At 39.4% G+C, this 21,576-nt stretch overlaps 2 protein-coding genes across 2 annotated transcripts in view; one reads left to right on the top strand and one right to left on the bottom strand.

The window, feature by feature from the left end:
* The window catches only part of LOC122725428 (zinc finger protein 2 homolog), a 34,766-nt gene extending 18,604 nt beyond the window's left edge, over window positions 1–16,162 (top strand). Inside the window, exons 4-5 of the mRNA XM_043962537.1 lie at window positions 4,544–4,636; window positions 13,121–16,162. Coding sequence (XP_043818472.1) covers window positions 4,544–4,636; window positions 13,121–15,138 — 2,111 coding nt within the window. The 3' untranslated portion in view covers window positions 15,139–16,162. The remainder of the gene's footprint in view (window positions 1–4,543; window positions 4,637–13,120) is intronic.
* Window positions 1,448–21,393, bottom strand: LOC122725427 (cullin-4B). Its single transcript, XM_043962536.1, has 2 exons — window positions 21,299–21,393; window positions 1,448–4,311 (listed from the first exon to the last, which is right to left on the bottom strand). Exon 2 carries the CDS (start codon window positions 3,940–3,942, stop codon window positions 1,627–1,629), a length of 2,316 nt encoding a protein of 771 aa, XP_043818471.1. The 5' UTR covers window positions 3,943–4,311; window positions 21,299–21,393; the 3' UTR covers window positions 1,448–1,626.
* Window positions 21,394–21,576: the final 183 nt, after the last annotated feature.

The raw sequence follows: 21,576 nt of genomic DNA, 5'->3' as shown, positions 1-21,576 counted from the left end.
CTTGTTTTCACAAAAATGGTGATGCTTGTTTGTTTTGTTTGTTTATTTTGCAGGCAATGGGGGTTAAGTGACTTGCCCAGGGTCACACGGCTAGTAAGTGTCAAGTGTCTGAGGCCAGATTTGAACTCAGGTACTCCTGAATCCAGGGCCGGTGCTTTAACCACTGCGCCATCTAGCTGCCCCCGTGATTCTTGTTTGTTTGGGGTTTTTTGCAGGGCAACGAGGGTTAAGTGACTTGCCCAGGGTCACACAGCTAGTAAGTATCAAGAAAAATTGGGATTCTTAAAAACTTTCCCTGTTTTATATCCAGGAGCAGCTGCTCCTAAAACTTAAAGATGTTTTCTCTGGGTAAGATTTGTTTTAAAAACATCCATATTTGTTTTAAAAACTTTCATATTTTACCACAGACCCATGTGTACAAAAATATTTATAGCGGCTCTCTTTATGGTGGCAAAGAGTTGGAAATTGAGGAGATGCCATTAATTGGGGAATGGTTGAACAAATTGTGGTATATAAATGTAATGGAATACTACTGTGCTGTAAGAAGTTATGAGCAGGCAGATTTCAGAAAAACCTGCAAAGACTTAAGTGGCCTCATGCTGAGTGAAGTGAGCAGAACCAGGAGAACATTGTACACAGTAACAGCAACATTGTGTGATGATCAGCTGTGATGGACTTAGCTCTTCTCAGCAGACAATTCTAAGGGACTTATGTTGGGAAATGCTCTCTATATCCAGAGAAAGAACTGTGGAATCTGAATGCTAGTTGAACCATGCTGTTATTACTTTTTCTTTTGTTTTTCTTTTTCTTGGGGTTTTTCCCTTTTGTTCTGATTCTTCTTTCACAACATGACTAATGTGGAATTATGTTTAGTATGATTGTGCATATATAACCTATATCAGATTGCTTGCTGTCTTGGGGAGGGAGGAGGGAAGGGAGGGAGGGAGAAAAATGTGGAACTTAAAATCTTCATAAAAATGAACGTTGAAAACTATCTCTACATGTAACTGGAAAAAAATAAAATGCTATTAAGAAAAAAAAGTGATCAGGAAATTGGTTCTAATTCTGAAAATTAAAAAAAAACACACATCCTTTCAGTGAAACAATGTTATGTAGCAAACCTGACCACTTAGTACCCTTTGTAAGAGAAAGCACAAAACATAGGTGAGTAAGCAAAGCTCAGGGTGGTTTTTCTATCCAGTAAATCTATTTAAGATTCTGTAGGGTATGTCACATTTGCATGCACTTTAAGTGTCCTGGGTAAAGCCTCCTGGACACAAACCACATTTTGCCTCCTGGTTATAATGTATAAAGGAATCCATATACTCTCCCCAAACCTCCCATCCCTGCCACTTCCCAGTCAACTACAGGGACCTTTCACAGACTCCATATCAAGTGAAACATGTCAAGAATTTGTTGCCATCAACTAAACATGAAAGAGTTCAACAGCATTCTTCTTTAATGTAAACTGTACTCTTTAAATGGGCATATAAACCACTAAAAAAAGTGGCTTTCATTCATTCAGTCATCAGTAGTAGGAAAGAAGTCAATTAATTGGAACAGTAGGGTAGTTTATCTACTGGCAACTGTGTATGATATTATACCAAATGCTCAAAGGCAAACATTTTAGGCAACATAGTTGTACTGGTTTGGGTTCTCTTTGTCTCTTTCCATGTAGTCCCTGTCGATTAAGGATTCTATTCTTTTCTTGAGATCAGCAGGCTTAACTGGGAACCTCAATTGATTATATGCTTCTGAAATAAGCAGATTGTGGTCTAGAGCCTTTCTTATCTTCATGATTCTCACAATTGTAGCATCAATGTGATACTGCCGGTCCTGAAAGACCCTTTCTGTAGTACTTGCCTGTTCCTCGACTGTTTCTCTCATTTGGATTTGATTGATTTTTATCCTGAAGAGCTTGTGTCTAAAGTCATCATTGCAAGTAAATTTATCACCATCTTCCACATCTTTGCCCTTTGGATTTTTCGTCAAAACTCTAGCTTTGCCACAGGCTAATGACTGGAGTGTTCTCCTTAATTCTCCATCCTCTATTCCTGTAGCTTGCTTAATGTCTTCTACACTGAATTCTTCACCGTCATTAAACATTAGCAACATCAGTGTTTGGAAAAGAGAGACCTGGAGTTCCTTTTTCCCCTCTTTAAATTCTGCTTTTAGTACACAATGTCCTAGCGTTGATTGCCACTGAAGCTTCCTCCCACTGTGTTTACCCAAGTAAAAAGTCTTGAAAATCTCCTGGAGTCTTACCATCTCAGCAGGTAAGTGAACCTCCATAGGCACATAGGTTGGCCAGTGACCCATTGTCAGGATATTCACAGTTAGTTCAATGCTCACAGGAAAGTTTTGGTTTTGCACATACTGTTTAAACTGAATCATGATGTCTTTGGACAGCTCTATGTCTTTGAACATACCTTCCAGTTTACTGGTGAACACGGCTCCACATTCATGCTTGAGTTTGGAGAGCATTGCTTTTTCAGCATCTGCTGATGCACTCTTGCCAACCAACAGTCTTTTGACTAAATCCTTCTTATAAAAGGCTTCAAAGACATCTTTCCCATAAATGAACCGAAATATAATCATGATCTTGTCCAACATTTTCTCAAGTTCTTCATCTGTAGCTTCTCTGTTACCTGCACGGAGCTTTGAATCCACATACTTTGCTATGAGTTCAGCAGGCTTATTTGGTCTTTTGTTAATGAAGATTTCAAATGCTTCTTTGGTGGCATTGACAAATCTTTCATTTTTCATAAAGCTTATTTCAATAATATGGTCAACTTTATCTTTAAAATCTAGCAATTCCTGCACCATGGTCTTATCTTTTTCAGGATTGATGACAATAGTGCTGCCAAATGCCTTGATGTATTCAACCCAGTGCTGCAAAAGAACCTGTACTCCATTGTATACCCTACTAAACAGCTGATAGAGTAGAGACAAATCTTGAGTCCGATTCTCATCAAGAAGGTGACTTAAACCTTTCTGAAGGATGGCTGTTAAGTGTTCACCCAGAAGTTGTTTTTCTACAGTAGCAATTAGTGGCTTCTGGGTACTCATATCTAGATAAGTGATCAGTCTATCTTCCTCTTCTTCTAGACGTTTGTTGACATGATGAAAGTATTCAGAAACCTCTCTTTCTTGCATTAAACGCTGACCCTCTGCTGCATATAGCCGGTTGGTTTCTTCCAAAAATTTTTGTTCAAAAGAATCTTGATAAATCTGCAAGTCTGAAAGCATACTCAGAAGGCTTCGAAGCAAACTTCTATCAATTACTTCACCATTCCTTTCCCTCTCAATCAAAAGGAGAATGCCTTCAATAGTCTTGCTCTGGACTTTCTGATCACAAATTATATGGGTCCTAAATAATTCTAGACCCATGTCCCAAATGGAAGGCAGCATTGAATTCTGAAGAACATACGTCCTATCCAGAAACAAAAAAATGCTTCTAATCATGGACATTTGTCTGCAGTGATTGTGCCAGCATGTATCGATCTTCTTTAGAAACAGAACACCGTCCAGTGAATCTTCTTGAAATTGGTGAATTTGGGAACTGATGTGCTCTTCGCAGATTTGTCTCAGCTGTTTGTATAAGTTTGCAGAGATCCGGTAGGAACAGAGGTTTTCAACAGCCTGATAAAGTTCTTCCAAATTATACATAATCGAGGTACTGTTCTGAATGCCTTCCACGGCTTCTTTCAGCTTCTGCCATGTTTCATCCGTATAGTTTTCTGGCATAGGTTTGTCCTTAAAGTTCTTGATCACCAGTTTCTTAGCTAAACTTGGTTTGCCATTGGTGAAGCTAGCGGTAGTAGTGGGGGCTTTGGTGGCCCCCTTAGCCACAGAGGAAATGAATAAGTTTTTGTTTTTGAGTTCCTGCTGCTGAGATACAGCAAGATCAGGTGAAGAAGTCGATGCCGCTTCCTCGGCCATCTTCACAGCAAGTCCTGTAACATCCAAGGAGTCTTACAGATGCAGTTTCTTCTAGAGGTTGGATGGTTGGGGGTAGTGACTGATATCCCTGGGCAGGAGGCGGTAGAAGAGGCAGAAGAGGGTGTAGAGGAGTTCTTGGGAGGAGGCTTGGGGAGAGGATCAGGGAAAAAGGATGGGGTCAGTCTTCTCTTTTGTTGCTGCTGCTTCCGGTGTTTAACTTTCTCTTCTTAAAACAGGAGGCAAAGGTGGCTGAAGTAGGGCTGGTGTTGTTAGGACCATCAGTGGCAGGTCTGACCTCCAGGGAAGGAGGAACAGCAGCAGCAGCAGCAGCAGCAGCAGCAGCAGCTGCAGGGTCAGGGGATGAGAAACCTGTTGGAAACATAAAAATGCTGGGGTCAATAAGATGGCAAACATGAAGCCCTTTGGGTGGGCGAAAAAAGAAAATGTGGAAAATCGAGCCATCCAGGAGTGGTCGAGGAGGGAAAGTCAGGGTTGCAGGAAAGGAAGAGAGCCAGGCAGTCAGCCTGCTTCTTTATGAATAGGACAAAATTCTGATTGCTTTCTCTCCCTGGTACTTTCTCCTTTCTCTACTTGTGTGTAGGGATTCCTGTTTCCAGATTGGATGTGATCTCCTTGTTGGCAAAACAAGGAGCACCATGGATATCAAAGGAAGTCCCCAGGGGAACCTGCCCAGGTGAGTGAGTGCAAAGCTGGTCATTGGGAGTCACTCCCTGAGGGGGTGGCATCCAGACACTTCTGTAGTTCTTACTGTTTATTGCTGTGTTGCTTTCTGAAAATATAGTGCCATTTCATAGCTTTAGCATTTAGGTAAAAACATGCCTCTTTCTCCATAGAGTGACTAGCATTATATTTCACAACTTGCTTTTGAATCAAATGGATTTGATGTATCTTGGAGATGTTTTCATTTGCCTTTTTACAATCTTGGGAGAGTAAACACAGTTTTTCTTACACCTACTTCTTTTTCTGTTCCCTTAAAAAATTCTTCATATTTAAAAATCTTTTTAAAAATTAAATGTAAAAAAGGGGTTTTTTATATCATATCACCTTCATTTTCTTTTTCTTTTTTTTTTGTTTGTTTTTTAAGTGAGGCAATTGGGGTTAAGTGACTTGCCTAGGGTCACACAGCTAGTAAGTGTTAAAGTGTCTGAGGCTGGATTTGAACTCAGGTACTCCTGACTCCAGGACCGGTGCTCTATCCACTGTGCCACCTAGCTGCCCCCATTTTCTTTTTCTTTTAATTTGTTTTGTTATTCTGAGCTTGATAAATATAACCAAATGCAAATATTTCCATATGCAAAGAATAGAATAACAGGATTGGATATGAAACAGTCTACATCCATCATGTTTTCTTTTAAATATACATATATATCTCATAAATTCTGCACTTTAATCTCAAAGGTGTTGCGCTTATTTGTTTTCCTTTGAATCTCTTTTCTGTGCATTATTTTAAATGCTTTATCTATGCAATTTTCTCCCCCCCCCCACATACACATAAACCTCTAATCATGCCCTCTGAAACCCTCTGTTATAACAACCATAATCAAGCAAAACAAATTCATGCTTAGCCATGGCCAAAAATGTGAATGCCATTCTGTACTCTTTACATCATCATTGTTTTCAAACATATCCTTCACTACTCCCTTACTTAAGAGTCATCTAATGTCACGAATAAAAATGGAGGGGAGGGAGCTATTTCTAGAAAATGAACACATCAGTGCATGTCACAGCATCTTCAGTATTCCACACATGCATCTTCTCACCACTGCAAAGAAAAGAGGCTGGTACATTTTCACATCTCTGCTTCAGGGCTAAGCTTTATATTTTTAATCCAACATTCAGTGTGGGTTTTGTTTGTTAATTATTCTTCCCATTTAAATTGTTGTAGTCATTGGATATTTTGTTTTCCTGGTTCTATCTGTTTTACTATGAATCAATTCAGGTATTTTCCCATGGTTCTCTGAATTTTTCACATTTATTGTTTTTTGTTTTTATTTTTGTTTCGGTGGGGCAGTGGGGGTTAAGTGACTTGCCCTAGGTCACACAGCTAGTAAGTATCGTGTCTGAGGTCAGATTTGAACTCAGGTCCTCCTGAATCCAGGGCCAGTGCTTTATCCACTGTGCCACCTAGCTGCTCCCTACATTTATTGTTTTGTGATGCAGGGTCATTACATTACATTACATTCATGTACCATGTTTTGTTGTTTTGGGTTTTTTTTAGCTATTCTCTCCCTAATCACTGGGTACTAATTTTGCTTCAAATTCTTTGGTACTACCAAAAATTTGGTTATAAATATTCTAGCAGCTCAATTCCAAATTGTTCTCCAAAATGCAATCAATTTTTCGGTTATGAGCATCTTTTTGTAAAAAATTTGTATTTCTTTAATTTTGACATTACCCACATTTCCTACTATGTTTCTCCTCCATCTCTCCCAAAGTTCAAAGAAGAAGAAAAATGTCAGATTTATGGGCAGAGGTAAAATTTAGGACCAAAGAAGATATAGAAAGTAAAATTAAATGTAAAATAGGTAATTTTGATTACATAAAATTAAAAAGCTTTTGCATAAACAAAACTAATGTAACCAAGCTTACATGGGAAGTAGAAAACTGGGGGGAAATTTTGAAACAAATCTCTCTGATAAAGGCTTCATTTCTCAAATAAAAAGAGAACTGAGTCAGATTTGTAAAAATACAAGTGATTCTCCAATTGATAAATGGTCAAAGGATGTGAACCGGCAGTTTTCAGACAAAGAAATCAAAGCTATCTCTAATCTCATGAAAAAAATGCTCTAGATCACTATTGATCAGAGAAATGCAAATTAAAACAACTCTGAGGTATCAACTCATATCTATCAGAATGGCAAATATAACAAAAACAGAAAATATTGGATGTTGGAGGGGATTTGGGAAAGCTGGGACACTAATCCACTATTGGTAGAGTTGTGAAAAGATCCAACCATCCTGGAGAGCAATTTAGAACTATGCCCAAAGGGCTATAGAACTGTACATACCCTTTGATCCAGCAATACCACCTCTAGGTTTATATCCCAAAGACATCCTCAAAAAGAGAAAATGGCCTATTTGTACAAAAGGATTTAAAGCAGCTCTTTTTGTGGTGGCTAAGAATTGGAAATCAAAGGAATGCCCATTAATTGGGAATGGCTAAACAAACTGTGGTATATGATGGTGATGGAATATTATTGTGCTATAAGAAATGACAAGCTGTGGGACAGCTAGGTGACGCAGTGGATAGAGCATAGGCCCTGGATTCAGGAGGACCTGAGTTCAAATCTGGATTCAGACACTTGACACTTACTAGCTGTGTGACCCTGAGCAAGTCACTTAACTCCCATTGCCCCACAAACACACACACACACACACACACACACACACACACACACAGAAATGACAAGCCAGATGACTTCAGAAAGGCCTGGAAAGACTTATATGAACTGATGTATAGTGAAGTGAGCAAAATTAAAAGAACGTTGTGCACAGAGACAGCAGTGTCATTTGATGAAGAACTGTGAATGATTTAACCATTCTCAACAATACAACAATCCAAGACAATCCCAAAGGACTATCTATGAAATATACTATCTACCTCTGAAGAAAGAAGTGATATTGGTGAAACAGACTGAAGCATGCTGTTTTTCATTTTCTTTAATTTTTTTTCTTTTAATCAAGTTTTTTGTATAAAATGGCAAATATGGTAATGTTTTACATAATTATACATGTATAACCCATATATGGTTGCTGCCTCAGGGACAGGGGAGAGGAGAGAGGGAAAGAAGGATAAAAATTGGAACCCAAAACTATAAATAAAAATGTTTATTTAAAAAAAAAATGAAGGGGGCAGCTAGGTGGCACAGTGGATAAAGCATGGGTCCTGGATTCAGGAGGACCTGAGTTCAAATCCAGCCTTAGACACTTGACACTTACTAGCTGTGTGACCCTGGGCAAGTCACTTAACCCTCATTGCCCTGTCCCCTCCCCCCAAAAAAAAGAAAAAAATTTTTTTGGTAATACTAGACATCCTGCCCAAATAGTCTGATCATATGTCTCTCATATATATACACACATATATATACATATATATATATATACATACATACACATATACATGCATCTGGATAAAATATGATTATATATAACGTAAAAGTATATGTACAGAATATATTAATATATGTTTATTTGTATAGTTATTTATATAATCCACCCCCAAGGTGGAAGTGGGGCAGAGAGTATGCTTTCAAATCTCGTTTTGGAATCAAGCTTGGTCATTATATTATTTCATCATTCAATTTAAATTCTATTATTTTACATGTTATTTCTATTTATACTTTTGTGTATATTGATTTGTTTTGTGTCATTTCAGAGAAGTCTTTCTGTACTCTGTATTTATCTTGTTCATTGTTTCTCATATGGATATCTCTTGTTTTAATACCATTATAAGATTTTTTTCAGCCTTTTCATTTGTTTTGGTTTTTATTATGAATTTCAATTTAATTTACATGTAAATATTGACATTTAGAAATATTGAAAGAGCAGAAAATAAGAAAAGTGCATGTGCAAGATGAAAACCCAAACTACCAGATGACACATCAATATACTTGGATCTATAAACTTTTTAATATTTATTAATGCTACTCCCAAAATTGAATTAAAAACTATTACCTACCTAACCATCCATATTTTTATTCTATTTTTTTACTACTTACCTTGTGTAAAACATCACTTTGTTGCTGTTTCTGTTTATCTATATAGTTGTAGTCAGTATATATACTGTTCTTTCAGCTTATCTTTCCTTTCTCTGCACCATGACCTAGAAGTCTTCCAAGATGTCTTTTGATTCTCCATTTTCATCCTTTGGCTGAATAATATTTCATTACATTCATATATTATAATTGGTTCACACCTTCCCCAGTTTCTGGACATCAAGTATTTTACTTTTGTTTATAATAACTAGTAATGCTGTTAGGAATATTTTTGTGTAGATAAGTCTTTTAATTACTAGGATAATAGACCTTGAGTTGGAAGGGAGTTCAGAGAGTCTCTATTGCAACCCCCTCATTTTACAATTAAGGAAACTGAGATCCAGGAAGGTTAAGTGATTTACCCAAGACCATACAGATAGTGTCAGGGGTAGGATTTGAACTCAACTCTTCATACTCAAGAGTCAAAATTCTTTCCACTAAACTATGCTACCTCCATTCTTGCCAGTATGTCATTTTTTTGTTAAGAAATATTGATGACAAACATTTTTTCCCAGTCTGTTTCTTTTCTTGGTTATTCTAGAAATATTGATTCTTATTGTGAAAAAAATATTTTTATGTAATTAAATATTTGTCATTATTTTCTGCTGCTATTTATTCCCAAATAGATAAGAATAGTCTTACCTCTCCACAGTTGTGTTCTATACCTATCATTTTCTTTAGCTACGTATCACCTGAGCCAACCCCTGCCACCCTTAGACCTGTACAAACTACCTCACATACTGCATACTTATTAGATCATAATCCTTTCTAAACTGTAGCACAGAAGGCCCCACTAGTGTGTTTACTTTTACTAGTTAGCCTAAAGCAACAGTTAGCTCAGAGTAGAGGCCCATTAGGAAATATTACAGTAATACTGGTTACAGTAGAATTCCCTCCCTCCCTCCCTCACATAGGACATAATGCTTCCATAAATACAGTCTTCTTGGGAGGAATGGATTGGCTAGGGATCACTGAGGTAGCGGTTCATATGACAGAATCCATGGAGCCAGGGTGACTGTACTGATGGGCTAGCAGGCTTCAAAGATACGTATGCAGCCAGAAGATATACATGAAGGAGCATCTCATGTTTGCAGGGATGTGGTACCACAGATGTCTTCTAGTGATGTCATGATACTTCTTTTTGCTGAGTCTGCTGGGCCAATGCCCAGCATCTATGCTCTTCACTCTCCATTGCCAGCCATCATTCTGTCTCAATTTTTTCTTGATTTGGCTGTCTCGGGAGCAGCCTAAACTCTGTTGACAATCTATAGAGGGAGGTGGTATAGAGTAAGACTCTCTCCTACAGGGCCATAGTTAAGTCAGTGAGCTCTTTTAGACAGACACCTCTGCCATCTACTAGGCAGTCCCATGTCTGTGGCAATGAAAGAGTTCCAGTTCTTCTTAGCCAGATCTTTTGTTCAATGATTGTTTTCAACCCCTGTCATCATCATATCCCTCTCATTTATATCAATACCAAGAGTTGGACTAGTTGTAGAAGAGTTCAGAGCTTTTGACCTTTGTCTCTGTATTTCCCAGGCCACAGATCACATCCTGGTCTCTCTTTTCTCTACAGATTTATAATTTTAAAATTTTAACTTTCATAATATGATTATAGTTCTTTTCATTCAGTTTTTTCATTTTTATATAATCCCATTTTTCTGTAATTACTTCCTTTACTTGAAAAGATTAAAAAATACATATGCCAACTCTCCATAATTGAGATTTACATCACTTTAGACATGTTAGAGAATCATAAAAGATCAGTGTTAGGATCTTGGATGCCCATTTTGTCCAACCCACAGCTGATAAAGAACACATTCTGTATAACCTGGCTGACAAATGACTATCCAGATTGTTCTTGAAAACCCAAGTAAAAAGAAAACTACTTGCCTAAAACATTCCATTCCAATTTTGGAAAGCTCTAATTATTAGGAAGTTTTTACTTTAAATCAAATCTGAGTCCTTATTTGCCCATTTTACCCATTTCTCCTAATTCTGTCCTTTGATTCTAAGCAGACCAAGTTTGATATACCTTGTACATGAAAACCAAACCCTTCAGATAATTAAAAACAGCTTTTTAATCCTCCATGAATCTTCTGCAGGAGACAATATAGTTGATAGCAAGCTGGACTAAGAACATGGAAATCCTGGATTCAAGTCTAGATGATAACATACTAGCTGTATAGTCCTGGGGAGAGTGTTTAACTTGTTAGCACATTAGGTACCTCTCATTGGGATCTCCCTACACAAATGAAATCATATGTCCATTGTGGGGGGGAAGGTCTTCTATAGGCTAAATATCCCTGGTTCCTTTCATTGATCATTTTTTTGGAATCCAAGACCATTCATCTTATACTGTATCAAAAACTGACCACAGTAGTACAGATGTGGTTGGATCAAGAGAGAGCTTTGGGATTCCCCATTCTGTACTCTTTTTTACTTAAGGACACATGAGACAATATTGGATGTATTGGCTGCAATGATAATCCTTTTCTTGAGATTTCAGGTCACTAAAAATTTGGTTGTGTGGTGGATTAGTCATGCCCAACCCTTTGTGAACCCATTTTGGGTTTTCTTGACAAAGATACTAGCATGGTTTGCCATTTCTTTTTCCAGCTTATTTTACAAATGAGGAGACTGAGGCAAACAGGGTTAAATGACTTGCCCAGCATCACACAGCTATTTAGTGTCTGAAGCCAGATTTGAACTAAGGAGGAAGAGTCTTCCCCCCTTTTTTTTTTTGGTGAGGCAATTGGGGTTAAGTGACTTGCCCAGGGTCACACAGCTAGTAAATGTTAAGTGTCTGAGGTCGGATTTGAACTCAGGTACTCCTGAATCCAGGGCTGGTGCTCTATCCACTGTGCCACCTAGTTGCCCCAGGAAGAGTCTTCCTGACTCCAGCTGGCACTTTATTCTATATGCCACCTGGCTACCCTCACTAAAAAGTTCCTGGATTTTTTTTTTGATGAATTGCTATCCAGCTATATTTCCCCTTTTTTTGTACTTGTAGAAATGAGTTTCTGAACTCAGATGAGAACTATTCACACTTATCTCCACTATACATTAATTATATTTAACACACTAGTTTAATCTGTTAGTTTTAACGCTGGTTTCGCTCTCTGGATTCTACTTGTCATTTAGATGGATGGATATCCTTGCTGGTTTTGTGTCTTTTGTAAATTACTTTGGTTTATCATAAATGTCTTCATTTAAGATAATGATTAAGACAGAATGGTGTTTTTTAAAATGATGGTTCCTCATTTCATTAAATAATGACATCATTAACCTATTTTCACTCACAGTTTGTCATATTTAGGGTTTTGTCATTTCTTATTTTTGCAAAAAACTTCATGCAAATAACATTTTAAATTTAATATATTATGCCCTCGGGTGCTTTTAAGATCATCTTATGATTACATTAATGCTGATTAATAGTAATGGGTCAAAAAAATAGTAATGGGTCTGTGTGAGTTGAATTTGGGGTTCACCCTGTTGCTAATCAAGAAATTCTATGTTTAATCTGCCTTGTCCCCATATTTTTGGAATTTAAAGCAAATACACTCACTAAATCCAATTCATTCACAAGTTAAGACATCACCTGTGATGTCAAACTAGGCCTCTTTGAGAACAAAGGATGAACACCAACCTCCTGGAAAATGGATTAATTGTTTTCTTCACAATTATGGGGAGTCCCAGTAAATCTTAAGTTTTACCTAGTTGCTGTACTACAGATTGGTCAATTTTGTATGCATTTATTTCAATTTGAATACCTTTTTAAATGAGCAATTTTCTGAGCTTTAAATGAGCAATTTTCTGAGTTTTCCTCCTTTTGTAGATTTCCACTCTTTTATCTTGTGGAAGATTATTGTTTTTTTTACTGAGTATTGTTTTTCATGACCTATATGAATGTTCTCAATGCCCTGGAATGTAATTAATTTAGTCGTGTAATTGAGTGCTTTGTTACTATCCCCTCACTTATCTCTGACACCATTTCCCAAAAACTGTAAATCCTTGACTTCCTTTAAGCCTCTGCTCAAGTCCCAGCTCCTCTGGGGGGCCTTTCCCAAAGCCCCATCTGTTACTGTACTACTCCTCAGTATTTATCCATCTACTACTCAGTTTTATCTTCTCTTTGTATCAATTTGTTTATATGTTGCCAACCCCATTAGAACATAAGCTGCTTGAAGGAATTAATTTTGCTTTTTATTTGTGGCCCCAGTGCTGAGCACATTGCCTGGTACATAATAATCACTTAAATGTTTATTAATATTAGTATTTTGTGTGATTGGTTCAAATTAAGCATCATTTTCTCTGAGATAGAAACTAGATAGAAACTTACTCTAAAGAAGAGTCTTTCAGTACTGAAATCAGTGCCTAATTACTTTTTAAAACATTTCTTTCAGATTCCTTTAGTGAGGAGGCCAGGTTTGAACCCAAAGATTCAAGTTTGATGCAGGCCATTTGCCTTAGAGCATCATTCAAGAAAAGACTGACAAAGGATACCATAGGCTGGCATTCCAAGACAAGAGAATCTGGGGTATGTAATGTTAATTTAGAGAAACTGGACAACCAGGAGAGAGAGTCCAGACAAAGAACAATCACTTCTAAAACAACTTTTAATAATTTGAATGTACCTTGCTGTAATAAACTTGGGAGAAATTTTAGTCTGGGATCAAATTTTGTTGCACCATGGAGAAGAACTATAGGAAAAGGTTTCCATAAATACAAGACACTTGGAAGAAGCTTCAGGGGTTTCCCTTATTTAATTATAAGTAATAGATTCTTCTTCCAGAAGGACCTTTGTAAGTATACCAAGTGCAAGAAGCCCTTCAATTACCACTCAGACTTAATTAAATTTCATAAAATGCATGCTGGAGGAAGGCTACATGAATCCAATGAATATGAAAAGGCATTTGGCAAAAGATCAAATCATACTGGACATCAGACAGTTCATAATGAAGAGAAACATTACAAATGTAATAAATATGGGAAATTCTTCAGAGACAGAAAAGGCTTGATTAAACATAATGTGATTCATATTAGAAAGAAATCCTTTGCACATAATCAAAGTGAGAAAGCCTTTAATGAAAAGGGACATGCTAATACACAGAGAACTCAAAATGAAGAAAAACTCTTCAAATGTAATGAATGTGGGAAAGCTTTCAGCCAGAGGGGAAACCTAATTAGTCATCAGAGTGCTCATACTAGAAAGAAACCCTTTGCATGTAGTACATGTGGGAAAACTTTTAGCCATAGGGGAAGCCTAATGAGTCATCAGAATGTTCATACAGGAGACAAACCTTTTGCATGTAGTACATGTGGAAAAGTCTTTGGCCAAATGAGACATCTTATTATACACAGGAGAAATCATAGTGGACGGAAACCATTTGTCTGTAGTGAATGTGGAAAAGCCTTCATTAGGAGAGGGCACCTTATTACGCATCAGAGAATTCATACTGGAGAAAAACCCTTTGCCTGTAATGTATGTGGGAAAAAATTCAGTGAGAGGAGAAATCTTATTACCCATGAGAGAATTCATACTGGAGAAAAGCCTTTTGCATGTAATGAATGTGGAACGGGCTTCCGACAGAGAATAAGCCTCATTATACATCAGAGAACTCATACTGGAGAGAAACCTTTTTCATGTAATGAATGTGGGAAAGGCTTCAGACAGAGTGGACACCTTACTACACACCAGAGAATTCATACTGGACAGAAACCCTATAAATGCAGTGAATGTGAGAAAACCTTCAGTGAGAGGAGAACCCTTATTACCCATCAGAGAACTCATACTGGAGAGAAACCCTTTACATGTAATGAATGTGGGAAAACATTTACCCAAAGGGCAAGCCTTATTACTCATCAGAGGACTCATACTGGAGCCAAGCACTTTGAATGTAATGAATGTGGGAAAGCTTTCTTCAGGAGGGGACACCTTATTACACATCAAAGAACTCATACTGGAGAGAAACCTTTTGCATGTAATGAATGTGGAAAAACTTTCAGTGAGAGGAGAAACCTTACTACCCATCAGAGAAGTCATACTGGAGAGAAACCCTTTACATGTAATGAATGTGACAAAACCTTTACCCAAAGGGCAAGTCTTATTAACCATCAGAGAAGTCATACTGGAGAGAAAGCCTTTGCATGTGATGAATGTGGGAAATCATTTACTCAAAAGGCAAGTCTTATTACTCACCAGAGAACTCATACTGGAGAGAAATCTTTTGCATGTAATGAATGTGGAAAATCATTTACTCGAAGTGCAAACCTTATTATCCATCAGAGCACCCATGCCAGAGGAAAACCTTTTGAATGTAACAAATGTGGGAAAACCTTCAGTGGGAGGGGATGCCTTATTAGACATCAGAGAAATGATACTGGAGTGGAATGTACTGAAGGTGGTAAATACAAAGAGTAGCACAAAATGATTCACTACATCCAGTGGAGTACCCCAGATGTCTTTCCTTAGTTCTCTGTTTAACATTTTTATCAATTACTTAGCTGTCATGCTTATCAAATTTGCAGATGACCCAAAGCTAGGAGGCATAGTTAACACTGTATGGCAAAAAGATCCTGACACGTTAAAAATTTGGGCTGAAATATGAAATTTGATAAGAGATGAATGTAAATAGAGACTAAAAGTTCTAAATGAAAAAAAAAGACAATACAAAAATCAACTTAACAAATCACTCAGTAAAAAAAACATTTATTAAACCTTTATGATGTGCTACACATTATGGATACAAAGAAAAAAAGTCCTGTCATCAGGAAGCTCACATTTTAATGGAGCAGATAACATGTAAATTATGTACACATAAGATATACACAGTACAGAATTGGAAGATAATCTTTGTGGCTGGGAGAACAAGAAAAGGCTTCCTTTAGAAGGTGGGATTTGGGCCAAGACTTGAAGGAATTCAGAGAAGGTAAAAGGCAGGGAGGAGGAGAGAGCATTTATAGAATTGGAGACAGCCTGGGCAAAAGCAGAAATGTAGTGTTGTGTGCTATGAACAGCAAGTAGGCTGGTGTACTTGACCCATCAAGTATGTGGGAAAGAATAAATGATGAAAAGAAGCCTAAGAAGGTAGGAAGGGGCCAAGTTTTGAAGAGTTTTAAACGTCAAACCAAGGATTTTATTTTTGATCATGGAGGTAATAGGGAACTTCTGGATTTTATTGAGTATGGAGGGGAAGTGACATCACCAGACCTAGGAAAATCACTTTGGCAGCTAAGTGAAGGTTGGATGGAAACAGGGATAGACTTGAAGCAGGGAGACCAATTAGAAAGCTACTTCATTTGTCCAGGCAAGGGGTGATCTGGTAGTGATTTTTTTTTTCCTTCCTGAAAGGGCTGTCAATAAAACACTTAAAAAGAAAATAATATTCTGCCTTTAGGAACAACTGAGTTGTTTTTTTGTTTTGTTTTGTTTTTTTAGTGAGGCAATTGGGGTTAAGTGACTTGCCCAGGGTCACACAGCTAGTAAGTGTTAAGTGTCTGAGGCCGGATTTGAACCCAGGTACTCCTGACTCCAGGGCCGGTGCTCTATCCACTGCCCCACCTAGCTGCCCCAACAACTGAGTTTTAAAACCAATAAACAATGGCCATTCTGTTATACATTAAAAGTCATCTTGGGGGGCAGCTAGGTGGCGTAGTGGATAAAGCACCGGCCCTGGATTCAGGACCTGAGTTCAAATCCAGACTCAGACACTTGACACTTACTAGCTATGTGACCTTGGGCAAGTCACTTAACCCTCATTGCCTAACCCCTCCAAAAAAGTCATCTTAAAACTTTCACATACATAACTTTCACACACTCTAGTTTTCTTTGTAAAGTAAATGTACAAGGAGTTAATCAACAAAGATTTATTGTTACAACATGTGGGGAGGGGGAGGGAGAAAAAGAGAAATCTAGGAGAAAGGCAGTAGTTAACTATTGGGAGTGATCAGGAAAGGCCTCATGTAGAAGGTAGATGGCACTTAAAACTGAGGGATTCTGAGAGAATGGATGTGGGAATGGAGTATCACATGTGAGAATGCTAAGAAGGCCAGTTTGAGTGGACCATAACTCAGATGGAGGTGAATAGGAAATAAAGAGGTGAGAAAAGTATTTTGGGGTACAGATTGTTAAATGCCTTAAATGCCCAAAACACATTCTGTTCTGGAGCTAATGTGGAATAGTTCTTTCAATAGGGGAGTGGGACAGGCTTATACTTAAGGACAATCACTGACGCAGCTGAGTGAAGGAGAAACTAGAGAGGGGAGATACTTCAGGCAGGAACACCAATTAGGAAATTATTGCAGTTGCCAAGTTAGAGGTGATAAGGGCCTGAACCTGAAGGGTGTAATCTGTGGGAGTGAAGAGAAGGGGGTATATATGCATGACATGTTGTAGAGATAGAAATGACAAGTGTTTGGTATGGGGCCCCAGGTTTTAAGGACGGTGTTAAGCTGTTAAGAATGGTAAAGGGTCTTAAGTTTATTTCATATAAAGACTGATGAAATAGGATGCTTTGCCTGAAGAGAAAACACTGGACAAATTGAGAGCTTTCATCAAGAACTGAAAGTCAAGTGGAAGAAGGATTTGGCTTGTTCTGCTTGGGCCCAGGGGGCAAAACTGGTTAAGATGGCTAGAAGTTGCATGGAGATAAATTTCAGTTCACTGTAAGACAGCCTGTCCAAGAGTGGAATGGAGTGCCCCAGGATATAGCAAGTTCTCTCTCCCCCCCCCCAACCCCCATTGGAATACATTAAATGAAACTTTAATTCAATAGATATTTCTTAAGCATGTACTATATGTGTGCTAGGTGTTGGAGACAAACAGGAAAGTCTTTTCCTTCAAAGAGCTTTCATTCTATTAGGAGTAAGCAGTGTGTATACTGGAGTGCTGGCTAGGGAAGAGGTGTGATGGATGATGAGTTGATTCACAGGCAGTTGTCAGTCACTTTCTAGGAGCAATGTTAGTATGGTAGTGTTGATTACTGAGGAAAGATAAAGAGACAGAAAGACTGTGGAGTGATATAATGGATGCCTGGAAGAGATGTGAAGCACTGTTTGGTTTGGTGGGCTGGGTCTCACTAGTCTACAGTGTGCTAGCTGAATTTGCAGCTCATTTGCTCACCAGTCACAAGGGTGAGAGTTTAGAACTTGGTGTATTAACTCCCTAAGGGAATGGAAATTTCTTCTGGCTGTATGGAGATGCTGTTCCAAGTGGGGAGAAGCTGTCAGCAGCAAGGTAGATGGCAAGATGTCTGGAGTGGATGGCTGGAAGGGATGTAATGGCTGGTCTGGGCCTGCTCAAGAGGGTTGATTGGATTTACAGCTTATTTCCCCATGTGGTAGAGGCTGAGGCTATTTTGCATAGATTATGCTAGTTTTGCAACACCTACTAACACCTGCCATGAAAGCTAGGCTACTTTCTCCCTAAAAGACAGTAAAACAGTCAGGATTTACTTAATCCAGGGGACCAAACTTGCACAGTTGACCTAACTTCAGGATCTCCTAAATATTTTAATTCAGTCCTTGAGGAGTCAAGGCTTTTCAGTCATGAAGGACGCATCGTTTCCAGAGGGTCAATATGTAAATTCAATACATTGCCTTTCCCCTTTGAGGGGGGCACTTCTCTTTATTAATACTAAGGGAACTGCATCGATCTGAACCAATACTTTGTCAAAGTATCTTTCCCATGCTTTGGTCTCTCATTTTACTCCATTTGAGATCCTGAATCACAGGACCTGCCTGTGTCAGGGTTGGTCCTATACTTAGAGGCATAACAAATTTAAGAAGGGAAAAACACTTGCACTGAGCTGCCGTCACTCCAGAATCACAGAACTGGAAAGTCCTCAACAGAGACCAACCCATAACCAGCAGAGAATTCCTCCTATAGCATCCCCTTTATCCAGCTTTTCTTGAGCAGGAGCTAAGATTTAGAGCTGGAATAGACCATGGAGGTCAAGCCAAGCTGTTCACTTTACAGAAGAGAAAAATGAGGCTATAGATGTTAAAGTGGCTCGTCTGGGGTCACACAGTAAGTCTGAAACAGGATTCTTCCTGGCTCCAACTCCATTGCGTACTTGACAGATGACAAGCTGATAGTTAAAAAACAAAACACTGAAGCTGGAGGAGTAATCTTAGTACACCAAAAGGTCAAGGGGTCAAAGATCATAATGATGTGGGCATTCCCTCCCCTTGTGCACATCAATCCATGGCCTCCCCTAAATATACCACATAGAAATGTCTTTCTAGGATCTTTCCTAGGTTTCTCCTACTATCTCCTTAACATATCCTAACATCTTTTCATTTTGTGTAAGTAGACTCATAAACTAAATAAAGCATTTTTAAGTATTATTTCATAAACCTGTCAGTTGTTAAACTATCTTAAGTACAGGCAAGGGGTAGAGTGTTTTCCTGTATTAATTCTTGGATTTATACTCAACCTGAACTCTTTGAATACAAACCTTTTTGGCTATGGGGTCTTCTTCATAAGAAACTGAGATAACCTCTTTTGTACCTCTTCCACCCCCTTCAAATTAGAAGATATTTACTAAATTTTCTGGAGAAAAGGTTTCCTCCCCCCTCTTATTTCTGCAACATATCTACTCCTAAGAAGCTTCAAGACTCCAGTTAGGGAAGGGATATTCCAAACTCATAGATACCAGCTCTGAAATTCTGGGATTCTGTGAGATTCCCTGTAGACTGAGCAAGTTCCTTTCCTCATTTTCACACTTAGAGATTGAGAAAAATAAAGGGAAACAGTTGAGGACTCGCTTAATTCTAAGGGACCTCATTTGTTGGATGGAATGGAAATTTGTTCTTATCATTCAGTCATTTCAGTTGTGTCTGATTCCTCATGACCCCATGTGGGCTTTTCTTGGCAAGGATACTGGAGTGGTTTGCTATTTCCTTCTCTAGCTCATTTTAGAGGAGGAACTGAGGCAAACAGGGTGAAGTGACTTGTCTAGGGTCACACACCTAGTGTATCAGGCTGGAATTGAACTCAGGAAGATAAATCTTTTTTACTTCAGGCCCAGCACTGTAGGGTCTCAAAAGATTAAAACTTTATTTAGAAAAAAAAATCCCTTTTTTAAGACTTGATATAACATGGGAAAGGACAATGTACTGAATTTTCATGAAATTATACATTCGGTGGGTTGTTGGATCCCTAAAATTAAAATAGAAATGTTGAACAACAGCTAGAAAAAGTCATTTGTGTAAGAACACAGAATTCCAATAATCACTCACCAGAGAACCAAAGATTAAAAATGGCAAAAGTAAAAGTTGAACCTTAGTCTATAAAAGATTTAGAAGTTTAAATTCATTATTCTGTTTTGATTACTTAAATCTGTCCTTTCATTTTAAATGAATTTTAACTTTAAAAGATAAGTTCAGCAAACATTTCAGAAAACTGTCATATAACCCAGCAGGTAAAAGTAAAAATGGGCAGCTAGCTGCCACAATACCAGTGCTGGGGTCGGTAAGACCCTAGTTCAAATTCAGCCTCAGAAGCTTAGTAAATTGTATAATCCTGGGCAAGTCATTTAGCCCTGTTTGCTTGTTTACTCATCTGTAAAATGAACTGGCGTTTGCCACTGTCTTTTCCAAGAAAACCCCAAAAGGGACTGAAAACTCAACAATAAAAAATAAAGATATTGATGAATCATCATTCATTGATTTGAGACTGTTCCTTCTTTTGCCATTCTCTGTTGAAAAAGAGTTTCTTGTGCTGTTTGATGCATTTTCTCTAATTTTTCAATTGCCCTGAAATTCTGGGAGGACTTTTTGGGACATTTGACTTTACCTCAGCCCTTTCTGAATTGTTGTCTATGACGCTTTATTTCTTTTGGGTGATGAACCTCTTCTTGTCTGAGTGTCCCCGGGGGGCAGTGGATGCAGACAGCCCCCCTCCCCAAGCTGGAGCACTAAGGACACTCTCTTCGAGCAGTTGTGGTCTCTGTGACTGATGGCGACTGTCACCAGGGCTTGAACTGGGTGGCATCGTTTCACTGGTGCTGAGGACCACCTCCTTTCCCTGTGCCCACTGATCAAAGTTGGCAGGACAGTGCCCTGAGGTCAGGCTGGTGGTCACGGATACTGGCAGGACACGCCGGTTCGCTTTGTAGCCAGGATTTCAACCGTGTAAGGCTTCCACATTCTGTCCGTCGGCGGCAGATCTGCTCTTGCGACCTCCCCCCACTCTGGTCACTCTGTCCACGGCCCCTTCCTTGCACTCGGGGTCGCCCTCCGTACCGGGGGCGTCCGAGCTGACCCCAGCCTGGCCTCCCCCACTCTAGCGGCCTCGTTCTCGTTGGGGACCCCGCGGTACCTGCCCATGTGCCGCCCCCGGAACCGCCCAGACCTGTTCTCTACCCCGCCCCCTCCCCCTGCACCGCAGGTCTGGTCCTCGCTGGGACCGCGGGGCCTCTGCCGTGGGCCAAGCTGCCCCCGCCCCTGCAGAGTTCAAGAAGCTCCTTCAGGAGCCAGGGTCAACGTGAGGGCGTAGGGGCCCACAGGCAAAAAGGAAACCGTCCTACGCCCCACTAACAGGAGCTTGCGTCCCCCCAACGGGGTCTAGGGCCACATACCAGGAAGCTTTGGGATCCGGGCCACCTGCTCCGCCAGAAGGGCTCGGGGCAGTCTGGCCTGGGCCTCGTGCGCAGGCGCACACGCAGCTGCTCTCACAGGGAAAGGGGGACCGCAGAGCAACCTGGGAGATAGAGTCCTGGACGGAGCTGGAGGGGCACAGCGAGAACGGCGCCTGGACTCCGTTTCCCAGAATGCTTCGGGAGGTTACTGTGGGTCCAGGGAGCGTTGCCCCGAGCCATTCAATGAGGACGGGAGCACGGTACGCCGTGTGGTGGGA

This window comes from Dromiciops gliroides, chromosome 4 (assembly GCF_019393635.1).
Source record: "Dromiciops gliroides isolate mDroGli1 chromosome 4, mDroGli1.pri, whole genome shotgun sequence".
Lineage (NCBI taxonomy): Eukaryota > Metazoa > Chordata > Mammalia > Microbiotheria > Microbiotheriidae > Dromiciops > Dromiciops gliroides.
The sequence above is the reverse complement of the archived record's forward strand: the minus strand, read 5'-3'. Positions and strand labels throughout refer to the sequence as shown.